General features: G+C 42.9%; 1 protein-coding gene across 2 annotated transcripts in view; it reads left to right on the top strand.

Annotated features, from left to right (window-relative positions):
* frmpd4 (FERM and PDZ domain containing 4) overlaps positions 1-16,495 on the top strand; it is a 103,265-nt gene extending 86,770 nt beyond the window's left edge. For both annotated transcript variants that reach the window (XM_062069145.1, XM_062069146.1), the window contains 11 exons: positions 615-722; positions 2,330-2,461; positions 3,759-3,878; positions 4,035-4,171; positions 5,941-6,067; positions 6,240-6,329; positions 6,457-6,639; positions 6,719-6,839; positions 6,915-7,868; positions 8,232-9,398; positions 14,370-16,495. In XM_062069145.1, coding sequence (XP_061925129.1) covers positions 615-722; positions 2,330-2,461; positions 3,759-3,878; positions 4,035-4,171; positions 5,941-6,067; positions 6,240-6,329; positions 6,457-6,639; positions 6,719-6,839; positions 6,915-7,868; positions 8,232-9,398; positions 14,370-15,502 — 4,272 coding nt within the window. In that variant the 3' untranslated portion in view covers positions 15,503-16,495. The remainder of the gene's footprint in view (positions 1-614; positions 723-2,329; positions 2,462-3,758; positions 3,879-4,034; positions 4,172-5,940; positions 6,068-6,239; positions 6,330-6,456; positions 6,640-6,718; positions 6,840-6,914; positions 7,869-8,231; positions 9,399-14,369) is intronic.
* The last annotated feature ends 6,261 nt before the right edge of the window (positions 16,496-22,756 follow it).

The following is a 22,756-nucleotide window of genomic DNA, read 5'->3' as shown; positions in this document are numbered from 1 at the left end:
TACGCCTCCTCTTTTATTTGGACTTTCCCTGATTACATGGCAACAGCTGTTTCTAAGGGAGGGGGTCGTAAACATTCACCGCCTTTGGTTACAGAACAGTTGAAAGAAAAGGTCGTAAACAGTTCACAGAAAAGGTCGTACAACACTTCAAAGAAGAGGTCCCTGGAGGGGAGTCAGGTCCTGCTTCCTCTTCGCTCTGTAGATCTCAGGTCAAGACAATATATTTCTGTTGATTACAATACATTAAAAAGAAACATAACACCTTCATGTTGCTTCCCATCCTACACAGTGGAGTTTTACAAGCCTTCTTGGTAGTATCAAAGACAGCTTTTGTCTTCTCACGGGGAACTCATGGCAACACAAAGTTTTGTGATAACTTAGATACAATTATTCTAACAACTATGTTCAAGAACTACAGGGACATTATATTTTGCATAATGAGCTCTACTGACGCTCAGAGGTGAAAAAGGTCATGAGTCAAAGTAAGACAAACCAACTAAATTAAACATCTTTTTAAATGCATATGCAATAAAACAGTTCCTCTTTTTTTTCTTTTGAATGTTTTCCCCTGAGGATTCTTTTGTTCATTTGTTTTATTTTCATTCCACTCTCAGGAAACTGTGAAGGACAACTCTCTTCTTTTTATGCCAAATGTTCTGAAGGTCTACCTGGAGAACGGTCAGACTAAATCGTTTAAATTTGACAGCAACACTTCTATTAAGGTAGGTGACAAACGTCTAAAGTAGCGTTCACTCTATAGCAGGGGTGTCAAACTCCTTTTCATTAGGGGCCACATCACAGTTATGGCTGCCCTCAGAGGGCCGCTTGTAACAGTGACTAATATGTGAATATAAAGGATTTGCTTCATGGTATTAATACTATGCACTTCATTGTCATATATATATATTTTTGACACACAACGTAAAAACAACATACATACAGAAAAAAACGCTAAAAAACCTTAAAATTTACAATGGTTTTTACTGTAAATAGAAAGCTGTTTTTTTACAGTGAAATCTGGCAACTGAGCTGCCTCTTTTTTTTTTTTTTACCAAAAATGTTACTGTCATTTTCACAGTTCATAAGTTAAGCAGATACACTATATTGCCAAAAGTATTTGGCCACCTGCCTTTACTCACATATGAACTTGAAGTGCCATCCCATGGACTTATCCAAAATGTTTTGGTATCCTCAAGCATTCAAAATTAATTTCACTGGAACTAGAGGACCAAAAAAAACCAACCCCACACCATAATTCCTCCTGCACCAAATTTCACACTCAGCACAATGCAGTCCCAAATGTAGCGTTCTCCTGGCAACCTCCAAACCCAGACTCGTCCATCAGATTGCCAGATAGAAAAGCGTGATTCATCAGTCCAGAGAAGGCGTCTCCATTGCTCTACAGTCCAGTGGCGACGTGCTTTACACCACTGCATCCCACGCTTTGCACTGGACTTGGTGATGTATGGCTTAGATGCAGCTGTTCGGCCATGGAAACACATTCCATGAAGCTCTCTGCATACTGTACGTGGGCTAATTGGAAGGTCACATGAAGTTTGGAGTTCTGTAGCAACTGACTGTGCAGAAAGTGTTTGCACTATGCGCTTCAGCATCCGCTGACCCCTCTCTGTCAGTTTAGGTGGCCTACCACTTGGTGGTTGACTTGCTGTTGTTCCCAAACTCTTCAACTTTCTTATAATAAAGTTGACTTATATTGACTTAATATTTAGGAGCGAGGAAATTTCACGACTGGATTTGTTGCACAGGTGGCATCCTATGACAGTTCCACGCTGGAAATCACTGAGAGCGGCCCATTCTTTCACAAATGTTTGTAGAAACAGTCTCCATGCCTAAGTGCTTGATTTTATACAGCTGTGACCGGGCCAAGTGATTAGGACACCGGATTCTCATCATTTGGATGGGTGGCCAAATACTTTTGGCAATATAGTGTATTTAAGTATTTATTTATAATGTAATTTGTATGTGTTGTGTTATTAGGTAATAATAAGGTTTAAAATATACGCAATTGCTTTTCTTCTGCCAAAATGGAAAGAACTAATACATTCAAAAAAAAAGATAAAGTACTTTATTAATGCATATTATTTCTAGGCTTTTGCGGGCCACATGCCAGATCTGGCCGTCGGGCCTTGAGTTTGACACCTGTGCTCTATAGGCTGAACTTTAGTAACCACTTGACCTTGGGGCTCTTATTTAAAGTCAAATTATCAGTTAAACTTTGAAAAAAAAGTTACTGTATTGAGAGCATTCTTTGCTGTGGCGTTTGACCTTCCCACCTTTTTTTGAAGTGTTTTTTTTGTCTCTTCGAAAGGATGTCATCTTGACCCTGCAAGAGAAGCTTTCCATTAAGAGCATTGAACACTTCTCTCTGATTCTGGAGCAGCGAGCCGAAGGATCAGCCAGCAGGCTCATGCTCCTGCATGAGCAAGAGATGCTAACTCAGGTGGGATATTGTAGCACACAGATACTGTACATATACCATTTTTATTACTGTATGTCTTCTTACCCGACAGTAGTATAGGAAGTACAGCTGGAAATATTTTAGTCACTGAAGATCTTGAATACAGAATATATATACTATCCACTCAAAATAAGTCAACACAATTTCAAATAGTTGCTAACACAGGTGGGTACACCTCACAGTGGACATGCCAAAATAGTGTCTAATGTGTGAATATTGCGAGCATTATTGTTGGAAATCCAGCATAGCTCTAATATTGTGGCCAAACAGCTCAATTTTTCTTTCAGCTGACATCACATGGACAAAGATAAGACCTTCCGGAGGAAAGTTCTGTGGTCAGATTAAACTAAAATTGAGCTGTTTGGCCACAATACCTAGCAATATGTTTGGAGGAGAGAAAGTGAGGCCTTTAATCCCAGGAACACCAAACCTACCGTCAAGCATTGTGGTGTTAGTATTATGCTCTGGGCCTGTCTTGCTGCCAATGGAACTGGTGCTTTACAGAGAGTAAATGGGACAATGAAAAAGGAGGATTACCTCCAAATTCTTCAGGACAACCTAAAATCATCAGCCCGGAGGTTGGGTCTTGGGCGCAGTTGGGTGTTCCAACAGGACAATGACCCCAAACACACGTCAAAAGTGGTAAAGGAATGGCTAAATCAGGCTAGAATTAAGGTTTTGGAATGGCCTTCCCAAAGTCCTGACTTAAATGTGTGAACAATGCTGAAGAAACAAGTCCATGTCAGAAAACCAACACATTTAGCTGAACTGCACCAAGAGGAGTGGTCAAAAATTCAACCAGAAGCTTGTGGATGGCTACCAAAAGCGCCGTATTGCAGTGAAACTTGCCAAGAGACATGTAACCAAATATTAACATTGCTGTATGTATACTTTTGACCCAGCAGATTTGGTCACATTTTCAGTAGACCCATAACAAATTCATAAAAGAACCAAACTTCATGAATTTTTTTTGGGACCAACAAGTATATGCTCCAATCACTCTATCACAAATAAATAAAAGTTGTAGAAATGATTGGAAACTCAAGACAGCCATGACATTATGTTCTTCACAAGTGTATGTTAACTTTTGACCACGACTGTATATAATACTTCCCTTTCCTCTGTAAATGAAAGAGTTTCAGACACCAGGCATAGGTATAGGGTACAAATTGACCCACGAGGTCAACAAGATGCTAAGTTGCAACACACTCTTCCAATTCAGAATGTTTAGCTTTTTCTGATTTAATGACACACTCCTTATCTTGGACGGATGCTCTAGGTGACAAAGAGGCCAGGGTCAAACAAGATGAAGTGTTTTTTTCGCATCACTTTTGTCCCAAAGGACCCCCTCGAGCTGCTTAGAAGAGATGCAATAGCATTTGAGTACCTCTATGTCCAGGTGAGTAACGATGCTTAAATGTTACAGCTACTTCATGGTTGACATGTTTAGTTACAGTAATCCGTGCTTGTAATCAGAATGTAGACTTTGGTAAGGTGTCACTGAAATGTAACCTTTTATCCTCTCCCGCTCCCTCTCTCTCTCTGACTTCTCCAGAGCTGTAATGATGTTGTACTGGAGAGATTCGGGTCGGAGCTAAAATATGACACTGCTCTCCGTCTCGCTGCACTGCAAATGTATATTCTAACCATCAGTACCAAGCAGTCGCAAAAAGTGTCCCTCAAGTACATCGAGTAAGTACAATTGGTTTTACATACAGTACTGTAGCAGTTCTCACAGCCTTCTATCGCTAAAATCCTTTGGAATACCTAGAGCAGGGGTTGGCAACCCAAAATGTTGAAAGAGCCATATTGGACCAAAAATACAAAAAAATAATCTGTCTGGAGCCGCAAAAAATGAAAAGCCGTATATAAGTCTTATAATGAAGGCAACACATGATGTAAGTGTCTATATTAACTATGCTAGCCTACTATCAAAATGACTATGTGTCGCAGGCTGAAGCAAATCTTCGTTGACAGAAATGTTGAAATGTAATATTTAGTCTACACATTTTTACAACATTAGAAAACATTAGTACATCAGAGGCTACTCAGAACGTGAAATAACTCCTGGAAATGACTGGCTTTTAATGGCCAAAGGTATAGATGTGTGTGTACAAGCTAAAGGAAACGGCAGGCTGTCTTCTTCTAATGGATTTATTACAATCTTTGGCAGGATAGGTAATGTTTGCTGTGGTCTGGAACAACATGGCACACAAACGAAATACAGCCAATATTACATAGAGATAATGTGTCATGAGACATGCAAAACTAAATGAGGATGAAACAACAAAGAGGATGAAAGTGAAGGATACCATCATTTATGTCCCCACATCACCATTGCTGGAGAAATACTATACAGAAACACATTTACGCACTACTGGGCATTGTACAAAATGGGTTATTTTCTGGCGCATTTAAATATCAATAAACCCGCATCAGCAATTAAAACATATCTTATGTGGTACTGTCAAGATTAAAATTGCAAAAAACATGATAAACGTGAAAAAAAATAAAAATAAAATATCTGAACTCACATTTCCTCTCCGGGATAGCTGAGCTGGCTTCCGGGGTTGGCCGACATCGTCTCACAAGTTGTAGTTTCTCTTTAAATATCCTTCTTGAAAATGACCTTGCAAATATATGTGTTGTCTTGTCTAATCATAAAAGATGCAGACGAGGCGTGTTGGGTGAGTTCTTAAAGTTTACTCCACAGAGTGCTCATCAAAAACATCCAGCCTGCCGGCATGTCTACATTCAACAACCTAAATGGGGCTACTGCGCATGCTCTTCACTACGGTGGCATGCTGGGTAATGTAGTTCTTATGTTACCTCGATCATAACATCACAATATATATCTGCCTTAGGCCAGCTAAAAGGCCTTACTGACAACTCGTGATCTGATTGGCTAACGCAACTGTCTGTCAAATGTTTGCGTCCGTTCACTTAGAGCCTCCGGCAGATTTCGTACAGCATGGCAACATAAGCTAGCAGAATTCTGATTGGATAAAAACTCTATAACCTAAAAACAACAGCGCTGGAAGGAGCGTAATATAACATGAAGAGAATATGAATACTTTCAGATATTTAGGGAAAGTAAATTTAAAAATATTTTTATCTTTAATTATGATCATGATTTCTGGTTATGTTAGAGCAGCGGAGAAGGCATTGCTGGCCCTGACGGCACACCACTGTGTTCTAGTAATACCATCCATAATTTCTCCCTGAAAAAATCAGTCACCTTGTAAATATTGTGGGATTTCCACTGTTTTCCACAATACTAATTTGAAGTAATAAAAATGAGAACCAAGTTGTTACTGTACAGTGGAAAAGCAACATGAGCTGCTGGTGGGTAACCCAGATATCGAGCTGTTAGGGCAACATCCACTGATCCAACATGAGGAGTATTTTGCCATTAGGATTGATTGACCTTCTGTAATGTTCATGAATTGTTTGTCCCTCAGGAAGGAATGGGGTCTAGGCTTGTTTCTGCCCCCTGCAGTGCTGTCAAGCATGAAAGAGAAGAACATCAAAAAAGCCCTTACTCACATCCTCAAAACCAACCAGAACCTGGTTCCGCCTGGTAAAAAGGTAACTGCTCTCTGTTATTGCCATGAAAAATATTGCTTTCACTTACTGTAACATTTCAAAACTATTCTGTGTGATTGTTATTAACAAGACATTGTATTGTTTTAAAAAAAAAGAAATATGAGAAATATTTGCGTCAATCATTGCTGACTATATCTAATGTTGTGCATTGTAGCTAACTGCCTTGCAGGCTAAGGTCCATTATCTGAAGTATCTCAGTGACTTGAGGCTCTATGGAGGCCGAGTGTTTAAGTCCACACTTATTGTGAGTGAAACCATCAGTTATATTTCATTCATTTTAGGAACAGGCATGCAGCATAATCAGATAAACGTGTCAGTTCATTTCGCATGTGGAAGTGATAGCAGTGATGACTTGGTCTTTCTTTTCACAGCAAGGCGAGAAGCACACAGATGTGACTTTGCTGGTCGGGCCCAGATATGGCATTAGCCATGTGATTAATACCAAAACCAATCTGGTGGCACTTCTGGCTGATTTCAGCCATGTCAATCGCATTGAGATGTATGCAGAAGATGAAAACAAAGTCCGAGTGGAGCTCCATGTTCTGGACGTTAAGGTTGGACTCTGTTCTATTGTCTTAACCCAAAGCATTTTTTTTTAGCTTAATGTCACTTCCTTATCTGCCACTCACACAGCCCATTACTCTGTTAATGGAATCTACTGACGCAATGAATCTGGCCTGCCTGACTGCTGGCTACTACAGATTACTGGTGGACTCTCGGCGTTCTATCTTCAATGTGGCCAAGAACACTGACAGTATGGGAACATATGTAATAAAAGACAAATAGGTTAATTCCTTTCAATTTTTTTGACTTGTATTCCTCTTTGCAGATCATGCAGCCAGGATAAAGCAGAACTACCAGCCCATTGAATGCACGTACAGCATGCCACAAAAGGGATATGAAGACAGGAACAACCAGAGGTGCAGCCAAGACTTTTCAGACCCGGAGTTTGAATACTTGGAACGTGGCAAATGTGAAGGCCCACCAGCCTACATGGCAGAGCTCCACCAGGCTCAGCACTCAATACATATGGCAGAAAGAGCAGAGTTCTGCCGGTTACCATGCTCCCAAACATACCTTAATGTCCCAAGAACCAAAGACCAAGAACCCTCTAGGAGTGCAAAAGTATCTTTCATATTTGGAGATCCTCCCTTAGACACTGTTAACCCCCAAAATCTCGGCTACCAGAGACTGATGGACGAAAGTTCAGAAATAATAGACAATCACAGCCCCGTGTACAGGCGTCTTGATGAGGACTACAAGATGATGGACGCCCTTGAAGACGGCGATGGGTATCAATATTCAACCAAAATGTTCGAGGAGCCGTTGCTGCACGATATCTGCTATGCAGAAACAACAGATGATGCTGAAGACGAGGATGACATCAGCTGCGAAGAGGACATTATGATGAGTGACATTGACAAACCTGCATTGCTCTCCCTCTCAGAGTCCAGTGATGACATCATTGACTTGACCTCCCTTCCACCGCCACCAGAGGGCAACGATGAGGAGGATAATGACGTACTGCTGCACTCTCTTAATCTGGCCATCGCTGCTCCTCCTCCTGGCTTCAGGGACAGCTCAGATGAGGAGGAGCACCAGGAGGCTGGGAATCAGGCCCAGGGGGGCCGCAATGATATCCCAGTGTCCCTCATAGATTCAGTGCCCGTCCGTAGAGCACAGAACCAGGGGGAGCCCTTCGACGATGCTGTTGTGTCTACTTTGCAGGCACTTGAAGCCCTTGCTGCATCTGAGGACCCCGCACAATCTGAGAACAACACAGGTTCCCCTTTCACTATTGTAACATTCATTCATTAACACACACCTCAGCATTTCACTTCACTTGTTTATTGCTGTTCTTTTTTCCAATAAAACCCATTTTGTTCTATATTTCCATTTGTGTGAGTTTCTTCATTCATTTGTGCATCCTCATTAATGTTCATTACTGTAGTATTAATTTGTGCATATTTGTTGATTTTTCTTCCTTTGAACCTAAACCTAAAATGTTAGTGATCATACCAAAATGATTGTTGTCACAAAGAGTTCAACTACCATCTTTCCCATTCACTCATCCCATGTTATAAATATTTTCTTGATTCCTAAAATGAATTTGTTAATGAGGTATTTGTCTTTCTCTGGCACACAGGTGTACAAATGTTACGAGCGTTTAGTCCCGAGTCATCAGATTCTGGCAATGAGACCAACTCGTCTGAGATGACGGAAAGCTCCGAGTTGGCCATCGCACAGAGGCACTCGGACAACCACCTGAGGATGCATGTAGGTGTGACGGATGTTTACCACACCACCAATGATGAAAAGACAGAGGCACTTGGCGATGGCGGAGCCGGGACTGTGCAGGAGCATCAGGTTGAGGAGCTCAAATCTGCTGCCACGGCTTCCTCCCAGCTTTTCCACTCAGATGGTGGTGAGATGGAGCCAGAGACAATGGAAAACAAATCGGTCAGTGACTACTTCACTAAGATGCACATTGGCTCACTTATGAGCAGGCACGGAGGGAAACAGCGGGAGCCAGAGAACCGAATCCAAAGAGAGATGTGTAATTCCTCTGAAAGATGTCAGGTGACCTCCCAAGAGCTAGCTAAAGAAGAGGAGATGCATCTTGTTGGAAAGTACAACACGTTCACTGTGAGAGATTCCTATTATGTGAATCAGCTCGATCTGGGACGAACTCCACTCCAAGACCAGCATCGAAAATGGCTGCACAGAGCGCCCGGAAAAAAAATGGACGAGACTCTCTCTCCAGAATATGTGAATGAGTCAGAGGCCTCCCACACAGACAGGTTGACAGTGAAGGGAGGGAAACAGGATTCGGATGAAAGAAGCCAACCGTCAAATGCCCAACTTCGCTCTCCCTCTAAAGAACCGGAGGTGGCTGATACTTCACGGGACGGTGAGCAGCAGATTAAGAATACGCCGTCGGATCAAGATGTCACAAGACTATACGAATACCACTTGAGCAAGCGCATGTCATCCTTGCAGAGTGAGGGGGCTCATTCTCTTCAAAGTTCACAATGTTCCTCCATAGACGCCGGCTGTAGCACGGGCAGCAGCAGTTGTGTCACTCCAATGGATTCCCCTCTCTGTGCTACAGACAACACACACATACTGTCCGAGTCCTCGCTAAAGGGGCTGAGTTATGTAACCTCTGCTGAGGAAAAGGCCTATGTTCCCATAGGCCAAAATAAGGAGCACACGCCACTGAGGAAGAACCATGTACCCAACAGTGCAGAGGCCGGGTTTGGAAATAGCCGGGACAGCGGTCACAGATTGTCTAAGATCAAGGAAACCACAGGTAAACCTAAGCAATATGTTGTGTACAAAATACAATTAATTTCGGATGCGACCCCGAAAGGGACAAGCGGTAGAAAATGCATAGATGGATGGATGAATTATATAATAGGATAAACTCTAAAAGTATGACAGATTTCATTATTTGCAAGTTTCTCAATCCTCTGTATACATGTTAGTTCCTCCCACAAGACAATCATTTAAGACAGTGGTCCCCAACCACTGGTCCAGGGACCGGCACCGGTTCCGTGACGCATTTGCTAAGGGGCCGCACAGAGACCGGGCCGCATTTTCTCCTACTTAACTTTTGCCAGTCCCACCAGACACAACCTTAAGCTTGTTCATAGATGTATTGTAAACTCCTGATAGGAAGTCGCCATGTGCTATATCTGTTACATCTTTGTTACATGGTACAATGCATATTAATAAATATATAAAAGGTGCCGAATTGTAGCCAAAAGCTAGGTTCCATCTGCAGTCCGCGGCAGGTTGATAACCTAAGATCAGGGCAGATCAGGAACAAAGTGACCATAGTAGTAAAGTGCATAAGGCAGATGGAGAAGTGCTAAATTGTTGCATATAATAATTGTGCTGAAGGTAAAACATTAATATCTCCTTAAGTTAAAGTGCTGGTATTATTGCCCGTCGTCCTATTACATAAGGAGTTAGCAAATAACAGATGTATTTACGCATGGAAAATTGGACCTTAAAAAGCTGACATTAGTGTAACTACGTATGAAATATTGCACAAAATATGAATAAAGAACTTTTAGAATGGAAATAGAAATCCACAGAAATCTATTGGATCTAATGGCAAGTATTTCTAGCTTTCTTATATATCCATGCTCTTGTCCCTGAATGTGATGTATCACCTATAACCCATCAGATACTAAAGCCAAAAAAACTACTACTACTAGCAAAAATTAGTCAAAACAAAAGTCTATGGAGAGCTTTTTTGCAAAGGGAAAAGGCCAGGGGCTCCCACTAATTGAATGTTATGGTTAGTTTTTTCATGTATTCATTTTTCATGCACTTATTTGCTATACTTATCTGGCATCTATGGAAGGCCGGTCCGTGAAAATAATGCCTACATTAAACCGGTCCTTGGTGCAAAAAAGGTTGGGGACCCCTGATTTAAGGGATTAAGTAAATCCTACCAAGTTGTAAGCAAAGGGCAATACTTTTGAAATATAATCTACTTAATAGTAGTCAGTGTACAGCTCGTATAGCAGTATAGACAGGCTGACGGTGACAGGGATAATGGCAGGGTGCAAAGTCATTTTCAGTGGATAGTACATCTATTCTATAATGCTGTACTACTCTGTTTACTTTTCTATAGTAGTTTCCCTTATGGAAATATTCTGTAATGAAATTTTTTGCTGAAATGTAGGGTGTGTACTCAGTTTCGTGAGATACTGTACACCAGAGGTGCCCACACTTTATATATATATATATATATATATATATATATATATATATATATATATATATATATATATATATATATATATATATATATATATATATATATATATACCTGTGTATATATATATATATATATATATATATATATATATATATATATATATATATATATATATATATATATACCTGTATATATATAGTCAAGGTTTCTGTGGTTTATCCGTCATACAGTGCTCAAAACCGGGGTAGAGCGGAATATACTGTACGTTAGGTCAGGAAAAAACACAGAGGCTATATCATCCCTACAAGCCTGTTTCGCAGGTTTTCCTGCTCGTCTGGGGATTTTATTAAAATCCACACATTTTTCAGCTGTTTCTACGGGTGCATGCAATCACTTTTTGCATGTTTGGAATGTGTTTTTCTAAAATTATAATCACCACCAAAATGTAAACATATTTCTGTTTCTACAGTATTAATTGTACAATGGAAACGTAGCCTTTGTCTTAACATTGACCATAATTACCACATATGCGGTCCTCCAAGGTTTCTCATAGTCATTCACATTGACGTCCCACTGGGGTGAGTTTTCCTTGCCCGTATGTGGGCTCTGTACCGAGGATGTCGTTGTGGCTTGTACAGCCCTTTGAGACACTTGTGATTTAGGGCTATATAAATAAACATTGATTGATTGATTGATTAATTGATTGATATATATATATATATATATATATATATATATATATATATATATATATATATATATATATATATACACACATACATCCCCTTGTACACACCCTGGGAGGTGAGGGGAGCAGTGAGCAGCAGCGGTGGCTGCGCTCGGGATTCATTTTTGGTGATGTAACCCCCAATTCCAACCTTAATGGATAATGGGTCCCATTTTTATAGTCTTTGGTATGACTCGGCCGGAGTTTGAACTCACGACCTACCGATCCCAGGGTGGACACTCTAACCACAAGGCCACTGAGCAGGCTTTAGCCTACTTACTTAGGGGTGGACTTTTTTGAGGCACCTTACAGGGACTAAGATTAAAATAAAAGTTGCTTATAGATTACTATTGACTATTGCACAAAGCACTGACTATTTTGTTGTTTCACCACTTTACATTCAACCCAGCTTATGTGTATAGCTTCATTCAACATACTTAATAGTGCATAATTAATGTTTAGACTGTCCATCGATTCAGAACCGTGCATATTGGAATCGCCATACATCCTTTCTTTTTTTTCTTTTTTTTTTTAATGTCCTGTCCATCTTCTCAGGCAAATCATATAGTTCAGGGGTCGGCAACCCACGGCTCCGGAGCCGCATGCGGCTCTTTGACCACTCTGATGCGGCTCAGCTACATACATGGATGGATGGATGGATGGATGGAAATTTCACCACCCCTAGTGTGTGTGTGTGACAATCATTGGTACTTTAAAGGCCTACTGAAATGAATTTTTTTTATTTAAACGGGGATAGCAGATCTATTCTATGTGTCATACTTGATCATTTCGCGATATTGCCATATTTTTGCTGAAAGGATTTAGTATAGAACAACGACGATAAAGATTGCAACTTTTGGTATCTGATAAAAAAAAGGCTTGCACCTACCGGAAGTAGCGTGACGTAGTCAGTTGAACATATACGCAAAGTTCCCTATTGTTTACAATGATGGCCGCATGAAGTGAGAGAGATTCGGACCGAGAAAGCGACAATTTCCCCATTAATTTGAGCGAGGATGAAAGATTTGTGGATGAGTAAAGTGCAAGTGAAGGACTAGTGGGGAGTTGAAGCTATTCAGATAGGGAAGATGCTGTGAGAGCCGGGGGTGACCTGATATTCAGCTGGGAATGACTACAACAGTAAATAAACACAAGACATATATATACTCTATTAGCCACAACACAACCAGGCTTATATTTAATATGCCACAAATTAATCCTGCATAAAAACACCTGCGTGTTTGTTATGCTAGCTCCTAGCTCCTCTGCTAGCTCCTAGCTCCATAGAACACGCCAATACAATTCAAACACCTGATCAACACACACAATCACTCAGCCCAAAAGACCGTTTACCTAACCCAAGGTTCATAAAGCTTATATATTTTTTAAAAGTTACGTACGTGACGCGCACATACGGTCAAGTTATCGAATGTTTAGCAGCCAAGGCTGCATACTCACGGTACCTGATATTCAGCTGGGAATGACTACAACAGTAAATAAACACAAGACATATATATACTCTATTAGCCACAACACAACCAGGCTTATATTTAATATGCCACAAATTAATCCTGCATAATAACACCTGCGTGTTTGTTATGCTAGCTCCTAGCTCCTCTGCTAGCTCCTAGCTCCGTAGAACACGCCAATACAATTCAAACACCCGATCAACACACACAATCACTCAGCCCAAAAGACCGTTCACCTAACCCAAGGTTCATAAAGCTTATATATTTTAAAAAAGTTACGTACGTGACGCGCACGTACGGTACGGTACGTGTTATGCTAGCTCCTAGCTCCTCTGCTAGCTCCTAGCTCCATAGAACACGCCAATACAATTCAAACACATGATCAACACACACAATCACTCAGCCCAAAAGACCGTTCACCTAACCCAAGGTTCATAAAGCTTATATATTTAAAAAAAGTTACGTACATACGCAAAAAAAAGCCAAAGCTGCATACTCACAGTAGCACGTCTGCGTCTTTGTCATCCAAATCAAAGTAATCCTGGTAAGAGTCTGTGTTGTCCCAGTTCTCTACAGGCGTCTGTGTATCCAAATCAAAAGTCCTCCTGGTTAGAGTCTCTGTTATCCGAGTTCTTCCATCTTGACTGCATCTTTCGGGAATGTAAACAAAGAAGCGCCGGCTGTGTACTGTTGTGGCTGACTACGTTCGAAAAATACGTCCATTTCGCACCGACAACTTTCTTCTTTGCTTGCTCGGCTTCCTTCTCCATAATGCAATGAACATGATTGAAACAGATTCACGAACACAGATGTCCAGAATACTGTGGAATTATGAAATGAAAACAGAGCTTTTTCGTATCGGCTTCAATGTGGAAGGCATACCCGTGTTCGTCGGGCTACGTCACACGCATACGTCATCCTCAGAGGCGTTTCGAACCGGAAGTTTAGCGGCAAATTTAAAATGTCACTTTATAAGTTAACCCGGCCGTATTGGCATGTGTTATAATGTTAAGATTTCATCATTGATATATAAACTATCAGACTGCGTGGTCGGTAGTAGTGGGTTTCAGTAGGCCTTTAACTTTAACTTTAAGACGCGATTACTCACCCCCTTACTTCTGGTGCAGCATGCATACACCACATTTTTCAGCTGTTTCTACGGGTACATGCAAACACGTTTTGCCTGTATGGAATGTGTTTTTCCAAAATTCTAATCACCACCAAAAGGTACAAATATTTCTGTTTCTATTAATTGTGCAATGGAAACGTACCCTTTGACATTGACCGGAATTGCCTCAAATTTCAGGTGGCTGCTTAACGGTTCTTTTTGTTCTCCTCCTCCCCCTAGTGTAGCCTGCGCACAGCAGTGGACGGGTGGAGAAGAGTCATCTTTAAGTCTCTGTCACGAGAGCAGCAACACCACTACAGCCATGTCACCATCGTTATTACAAAGCTGCACACAGCACAGTGGGCTAGTTTGCGCCCGACCAGAGTCCGACCCACATGCCTTGCTTTACCCCTCGAGCGCATCCTCCTGTGACATTCTCAAAGGCAGCCTCAGGAAGCCACGCAAGGTTCACATGCACAGGAGAAGCTGGAGCACCCTAATGCAAGGCTCCAGGAGCTTTGAGGCATTGTTGGAGAGGACCAAAGCCACGTTTACGGGGAAGAGTGGTGGCCAGAGTCCAGAGTCCCAACATGGAGCAAAAGTCCAGCGCGTATCGTATGCCAAAACCGTCCCCAAAAGTTTCTCTCATGGTTCAGTTGCCTCTAATTCAGCATGTGGAAGACTGCCACGGTCGCCGACAACGCGGCTGGATGCAGGTGCACTGAGATGCCACGGGCCGGTCACTTGCTGCTTCATTCGTAGACCGAAGAACACAGAGCATGCTGACAGGGAGCCCTCTCAGCTCGTGTTCTCTGACAAGAGCGTCGCAGTGAAAGGCATGAATCTGGACGCGAGGTTGGCTCGTGTAAATTCAATGAAGGGCAAGACCTATAGCCTTCGCACAGGGTTTGCACTCGCACGGACGGACGCCTTGGAGATTGTTGGCTTGCTGCGTTCCAGCCACACATCTAGGGGCGGCAACGCGCCGGCCGGCAACGCTGACATGGCGACATTCTCCCAACTGCTCGTCACGCAGGCCAAAGTGCTGAGCGGTGCCTGCGGTCAGATGGCTGCGGAGTACGGCAGCCCGGAAGAGCTGTTGCTCACTCTGACCCACAGCTTTCACACACTCTGCTGCCTAACGCAGGCCTGCATGTCCTTAGCGGAAGGCCTACGTGGCGACATGGAGCGGCGCGAAGTGGTAGCCAAGGTGGACGAAGTTGTCATCAACTACGTGTGTCTGCTAAAAACCGCAGAGGCGGCTATGGCGAGCGCCCTCGGCGATCCAAGCGTGGAAGCGTTGACGTATCAGTCTGCCAACATGTCGGCTATCATAAACACACTAATTCATTTCATGACCACACTGAGCAACAAATAACCTATTGATTTTAAAGCCATACAAACGTACGGAGCCCCTAAAGGGACATGGAGGGAAAAAAATGTTTTGCGAGATCTCGCAAAAAAGGTTTTTTCCTATGAACCGGAAGTAAAACAGACACAGCGATGGTGAACCGGAAGTGAAACAGACACAGCGATGGAGGAGCCTACCCATCATCCGTGGGAGAAGTTTATTGATTTCTATTTTGTCTGTCTGTTTCACTTCCGGTTCACTGACATAGGAAAAAAAGTATTGCGAGATCTCGCAAAAAGTATTGCGAGATCTCGCCAAACATTTCCTTCCCTCCATGTCCCTTTAGGGGCTCCGTACAAACGAGACATGGGTGTGACCACAATGTGAAGTGCTGTGTCAAAAGAAATATATTGCCTTGTGTACACACTATTTTATTTTAAAACATTTAGAAATTAAATGTATGATTCACATAATTTTAAAAAGATTTAAGCCTTCTAAGATGCATATACACCCAAGTATTTAAGAGTATATACTAATAATTATTACAATTATTTATAGATTTCATTACAGACTTCTAGATCATAAAAAATCATCATAATATTCTGTTTATAAAATGGAAAAATATATATTATGTTGGAGAAATACTGTGTACAGCTCTTGACAAATCATTGCACAGGACATCATCAAATTAAAAGAATGCACTTTTTCATGTTCTGGGTACTTACTTACAAGGACACTGTGTACACTTTCCTGTTATTTTTTTGACGCATTAAAGAGATAGCAAAATTATAAAACCTCAAACGAGTCTACTTTCTTATGTTCATCCTATTGCACTTTTGTGTGTTTGCAAACCACATTATTAAATTTGTGTTGGTAAATGTGCATTATTCACAGACAAAGTTGCTGTGTGATTTCATAACTGTGCCCATTCTGCGTTTACCTATTACTCCGGCCTGAGTGGCGGTGACGCCTTCTGGAATTACTTATGCTGATGGGCTCCTTTAGCATAAGTGTGCAGAGTTAAGTGTCAGAGCAGACAAGCACATTATGTAATGATAATGGTTCTGGATGGGGGGAGGGGAGGGGCAGCTGGGTGGATTTTTTTATTGTAATTGTACGGTGGTACCCCAATTTACGAGTAATTTGAGATGAGAGCTTACTCACAGCTTTTTGTTATGCTTTAAACTGCAAACATACCTTGAATTATGAATATTTTCTCTCTTGGTTGAAGTAATACTTGTAACAGGATGTGCCCTTACAGCAATAAAGAGTTAATATATTGGCACACGTTGTTGTTTCTGCTTAATCTACGCAAGAAACAAGCATAAGTATTGATTAGGCAGTTGATGTGCGCCTTTGAGTGCCACTCAGAGATTGACATTCTGCCCTTTGTGGAGAATGCATATATTTTTAAGAGTGCTTTCTTTATTCATAGTCATGTTTAAAGCAGCTAATATTTTCCCATGTGTACACTTTGTGCTTTTTCCTTTTGTTCGCTAGTTTCACCTTGAAGGCGCTGAAATGTATATTGGGAGTATAATGTACTCCCTTTTTACCTTATCAGTTTAGAACAATAAAGCTGTATTTCTTGCTGGGCGAGAGGGGGCTGTTTTCGTACTAAATAAGCCGACTCTTTCTGTTTGATTTTTAGACCGCTTCTTGATGCTGCTATTACCGCATTGTAAGGGCTGGTCTCCTAAAGCTTTAGTAAAACTTGGTATTGTTGCTATTCTATCTTGGTGGTCCTTCTTACTCAACATATATGTCATCCGAAAGAATTTGGGATTGACCAGTGTCTTTTATTCCCTGAGAGGAAGACTGGTCCGACGCAACACCTTCAACCCTTGGAACTAAGAAAGTTAGTGTGAAGGGGGATAAGCGGACATCCAAACCAGAGAGAGAAACTATTAAATCTATGTCCTACCTGTTAGCAGCCCTACCTGGCGGCACAAGCCCCGCTGCAGTCAGTCCGCGTCACACAAGCTGCAACAAGCCTGCGCACACCGCAAATGACAAACATGTATCCATTAAAGTATTAAGAAGCTGGTGAAGCTGTATGTCAATTTGCTGTGTCTAGTCCTTACTCAACAAGCTTAGGTTGACAGACAAACACCTCGTTTGTTGTAGTGTCACCTAGAAGCAGTGTTGGGACTAACGCGTCACTTAGTAACGCCGTTAGTTTCGGTGGTAACTAGTAATCTAACGCGTTATTTTTTTATATACAGTAACTCAGTTACCGTTACTGCATGATACGTTACTGCGTTATTTTACGTTATTTGTATGTAGTATCGTCTAGAAACTGAAGATCTGAGTGTGTTTTATTGGAGCGCTCCGGTAGAAAATAAGAGGCGTGCTTTTCCCCACCCACAGAAAGCACGCCTCCCCGCAGGGGAGACGTTCCTCCAGAGCCGTACTTCGGGTCTAACAACCTTCACTTTACCCGGAAGAGTGTCTTTACAGCTGAGGGTGAATGACGAGCCCGGCGGTTTGTTGCAACTTTGTGACTTTATTGCACGCAGCCATCCACCAAGCTAGAGCACCTACACACACTCACTGTCGCCGCTCCCTCACCTCTCTCGCCCACTCACTCACTGACGTCACTCACCTCTCATGCTGTCATATCTTAAAGGGCCACACACACACACATACGCTACTCTCATAACAACTAACAAGACATCATGGCGAAGCCAGAAGTCAAGTTTTTTAACATGGAGACATTCTCAATACTTTTCTTTTGTCGAGCACAAAGAAAATAACATTTTAGTTAAATGTAAGTTGTGTCTTGGATCAAAGATCCTATCTACTTAGAGTTAAAGTTAAAGTGCCATTATGTTGCAGCTATTTAAAATAGTTTTGTCAATTTTTTTCTGGCCTGAAATAAATTGGCCCTTTGAAACATATCTTTGTCTTTGTGTGTTGTATGTAGACCACATTGCTTTCTGAGTTCAGTGATGCAAATGTATGTCAAGTTGATCAACAGATTGTATTATTCTCCAGTGCAATAACAGTACTGAAATGAAGGCTAAAAGGGCATTAAAGGGAGCCTTTAAAAAAGGGGGGGGGGGAAAGAAGTAACTAAATAGTTACTTTTCACAGTAACGCATTACTTTTTGGTGTAAGTAACTGAGTTAGTAACTGAGTTACTTTTTAAATAAAGTAACTAGTAATTGTAACTAGTTACTGGTTTTCAGTAACTAACCCAACACTGCCTAGAAGTGACTTCAATGGTCCGTCTTTCAAAGATGTGGAAAATAGTATTGCCAGATGCCACGGGAGAAACACAAAACCAGCCCTATGAAAAAAAGTAACTCATGATACGGAGATAATGCGCGGATTTGGCAACACTGGACTGAGCAAAGGAGACACTGCACATTAGTCCGCTCCTCAAAGTAAATACTGTCCAATATTAATACAATATTACATAAAACTACTGTGGTTGTTTGTCATATATGCAATAGTAATTATTCTCTAACAGTTGTTATTGTGTAAAAGTTAGTTTCCTAATTAAAAGTAATTGTACATGTTGAAAATATGGTGTTTTAGGAGGACCAAGCACGGACTATATGGATTTCAATTCAATTCAACGGGATACGAGTTATGAGCTTGGTTGATGAATGACATTTGCTCGTACATACTGATGTACTTATTTTGCTGCGGTGTTGCGCTGTGGTAGACGATCTCTTTTTTCTTTTCTTTACCCCAGCAGAAGGCTCCGCCGGGGCAATTGCTGGATGTTCCCTCTCCATCGTGGGGATCCCTGCAAGGGTGGGGCGGGTGGTTCCCCTGGCCCAGTCAGTGCTGGGCCGTGCTCTCCTGGAGGGTTTGGGCTCATGGAGCCCCAGTTGCTTGTGAGGCGGGGATGGTTTTGGAGTCTCTGGCCCCCTCGGGTTGGGTAGCCTTGTCTTTCTGCCCACGTGAGGTGTGGTGTCTCGCTGGCTTGGGGAATGGTTGTCTCCTGCTTCTCTTGTGCCTTGTCCTCGGCTGGGCGCGTCTGTGTACAGCCTGCCGCTGGCCTGCCCGGCAGCACGGCAGGCCCAGTTCTGGGGGTCCTGCCGCTGGCCGGCCTGCCTGCGTGGGGCCGGTGGTCCCTTGTTTCCTGGGTACTGCACCTGCTGTTTTGCGTTGGGCTTTCTGGGTGACTGGAACCGTATTTTGGCTCCCACATATACTGGGAGACAATAATATTGTACATGCAAACATACATACACACTTTTATACATACACCCATACATAGGTACATACGAGCACGCATAGGTACTGTTACGGTACAGCGGGGGAAGAAGACGGCACAGAGGCAAGGACGTCGTTTAGCTCTATTTATTTATCAATACAATATGAAATTAGGCGTGTAACTAAACCAAAATGAGTATGGTGTGCGACTATGTGACGTGAATGTATGTTGTGTTACCGGGAGGTGTTGAAGGTGCGTGTAAAGGAAGTCCAGGAAGAGCAAGGCAAGCTCGGAGGACATAGAGCTAGAGACACATAGGCTTACTGCACAGCACAGGTACCTATGTTCTGGCCCAGAACGCAGTTTTGTGCTGGCTTAAGAAGCGCAGGGGACTCATCAGTGTCAGGTGTGTTGATTGCTGATGGAATGCAGCTGCGCACTGCAGGAGTGGCGCACACAGGAGCGCACACAGGAGCACACAGATGAATGCACATTGGAATGTGCCCGGGCCGTGACAGGTACATATGCATGCACATAAATACACAAATACATACATCCACACACACATTTACTGTACAAAGATACATACTGTACACACACATGCACATATACATACATACATCCATGTATATAATCACCTTTCATCAAACATATATTAACGATGTCCTCACCAGGGGAAACTGAGTAGAAACACGGCACACTGCTAAAGCTAAACCTACTGTATGTTTACTATAACAATCTACAAGGTTAATAAAGCCCACCCTTATCTGCTTTTTTGTAATTCAAGTATTCATTACATTTATGTATAGTTGAATTTGAAGCAATTATAATGTTGATGATAAATATATATTATTATTATTATTCATTATCAATAGTGTTATTTCTATTAGTATTTGTAGTGTAATAATGTTCATTGTCATTTCTGTGTTATTACTAACTACTTAACTAAATGGTTCTCTGCTAAAATGTCCGGTATCATGTTTTTACATATTGTATTTGCTGCTATTGTTGTTGTTGTTGTCTCTCCATCTTATCCTCCTCTTATCCCCACAATTTCCCCTTTTGTCTACGTTAGCGCTTTTAATAACAATATTTAGTAATATTGAAGTCACGAAATGTAAATGGAGTATTGTTGGCCGTTTTTGAATGGTTATTTATTGGATTTTATGGGCGAAATAGTGGAGCTCCCATTGGCTCATCTGTAAGCGGACTTTTACTTACGATTATTTAATATTTAGAATGTGTTATGTACGTGAGGGTTGGAGGGAGACGGCACCACAAAGAGCTTAAGGTTACCAGGTTTATTGTAACCTTTTGATGATTGTGTGGGATGTGTATGCTACTCTAAGTGTTGGATGCAGGATTAAGTGTAGAATTAACCATGTAAATTATTCAAGAGGATGTTGTACATGCGTGATGGATGAAAAACTTCGTCTGACCAAGAAGAGAGGCACAAGGGAGATCCGGGGACAGGCAGGTGGTCGAGGGCAGGCGGCAAGCAACAATGTCCAAGTCCAAACGAGTGATCGAGGATTTAGGGAGGCAGTCCAATTTCCAGGTGGAGGTCGAGGTACAGCGCTCGAGCACACAGAACAAGGTGGGCACTGCAAGGAGAACAGGGGACATCAGTCAACAAGGCAAAAAGGGGCAAAAGACAAAAGACAGGCGAGGACAACGAGAGGGAAGCCAGAGACGTAATGCTTACTACAAGAGTTAACGACGTTCCGGCGTAGGTTCCAAGGAGTGACTGATCTTTATGCTGTCCTCCTGATTGCTGCCAGGTGCGTTGATTGATGAAAGCCGGCAGCTGCGGCGAAGTGTGGGTGTGAAGCGCACGGCGCGTGCGGGGGCGTGTCCTGGCATGCTGCCAGACAGAGTGTTGGATCTTGCAATGGGAGGGTTGTGGGTTCGAGACTGAGCTGTGACAGTACCCCCCTCCTTAGGCGAGGCACCCGACGAGCGCCTGAGGGCCCCCGGGTTCGCACGGTAGAAGTCCTCCAGAAGAGAGGGGTCTGCAAGGTAGGAGGCCGGCACCCAAGACCTGTCCTCCGGTCCGTATCCCTCCCAGTCGACCAAGTATACCAGCCCCCTACCCTGCCGACGGACCCTGAGGATTTTCTTTACCGTCCAAACCGGGTCGCCGTCTTCAAGGAACCTAGGAGGGGGCGGGGTAGGGGTAGAGGGGGATAGAGCGCTCTCCGCCACCGGTTTGATCTGGGACACGTGGACTACCGGATGTCACTTGACTGAGGGTGGGAGAGCCAATTTAACAGATGCCGGGTTGATTATGGAAATTATGGGATAAGGACCAACAAAACGGGGAGCTAATTTCTTGGAGGGTACCTGGAGGCTAAGATCCTTGGCGAGCAACATGACACGTTGTCCCGGCTGATAGGAAGGGGCAGGGATGCGATGTTTATTTGCACTGCGACACATCCTCTCGGACGCCCTCAACAGGGCCGAACGGGCGGCTCTCCACACCCTCTGACATCTCTTAATGTGGGCCCTCGTAGAGGGGACTGCAATCTCGAGCTCCTGTTGTGGAAACATGGGAGGTTGGTAGCCCAAAGAACATTCAAAAGGAGACATACCGGTGGCGGAGCTCTTCATGGCGTTGTAGGAATACTCCACCCACGGGATGAACTTGCTCCAGGACGTGGGCTGATGTTGGGCAACACAGCGAAGCATGGTCTCCAAGCTCTGGTTGGCTCTCTCGGCTTGTCCATTGCTTTGGGGGTGATATCCCGAAGTGAGGCTGACCGAAGCCCCAATCCCTTTGCAGAACGCCTTCCATACCTTGGAGGTAAACTGAGGGCCCCGGTCAGAAACAATGTCCATGGGGATTCCGTGCTGCTTGACGACGTGCAAGGTAAGGAGGTCCGCTGTCTCGGAGGAAGAGGGCAGCTTGCGGAGAGGAACGAAGTGGGCTGCTTTGGAAAAACGATCAACAATGGTGAGGATGGTGTTGTTACCTCTAGATACGGGAAAGCCCGTGACGAAGTCCAACGCTATGTGCGACCATGGACGAGCAGGAATCGGCAGAGGGTGTAGGAGGCCAGCCGGAGGTCGGTGTGACGGTTTTCTGCGAACACAAGCAGTACAAGCAGCGA

The sequence above is a fragment of the Entelurus aequoreus genome, linkage group LG14 (assembly GCF_033978785.1).
Source record: "Entelurus aequoreus isolate RoL-2023_Sb linkage group LG14, RoL_Eaeq_v1.1, whole genome shotgun sequence".
In the NCBI taxonomy this organism is placed as follows: Eukaryota; Metazoa; Chordata; class Actinopteri; order Syngnathiformes; family Syngnathidae; genus Entelurus; species Entelurus aequoreus.
Note: the sequence above shows the minus strand (reverse complement) of the source record. Positions and strands in the feature narration are given on the sequence as shown.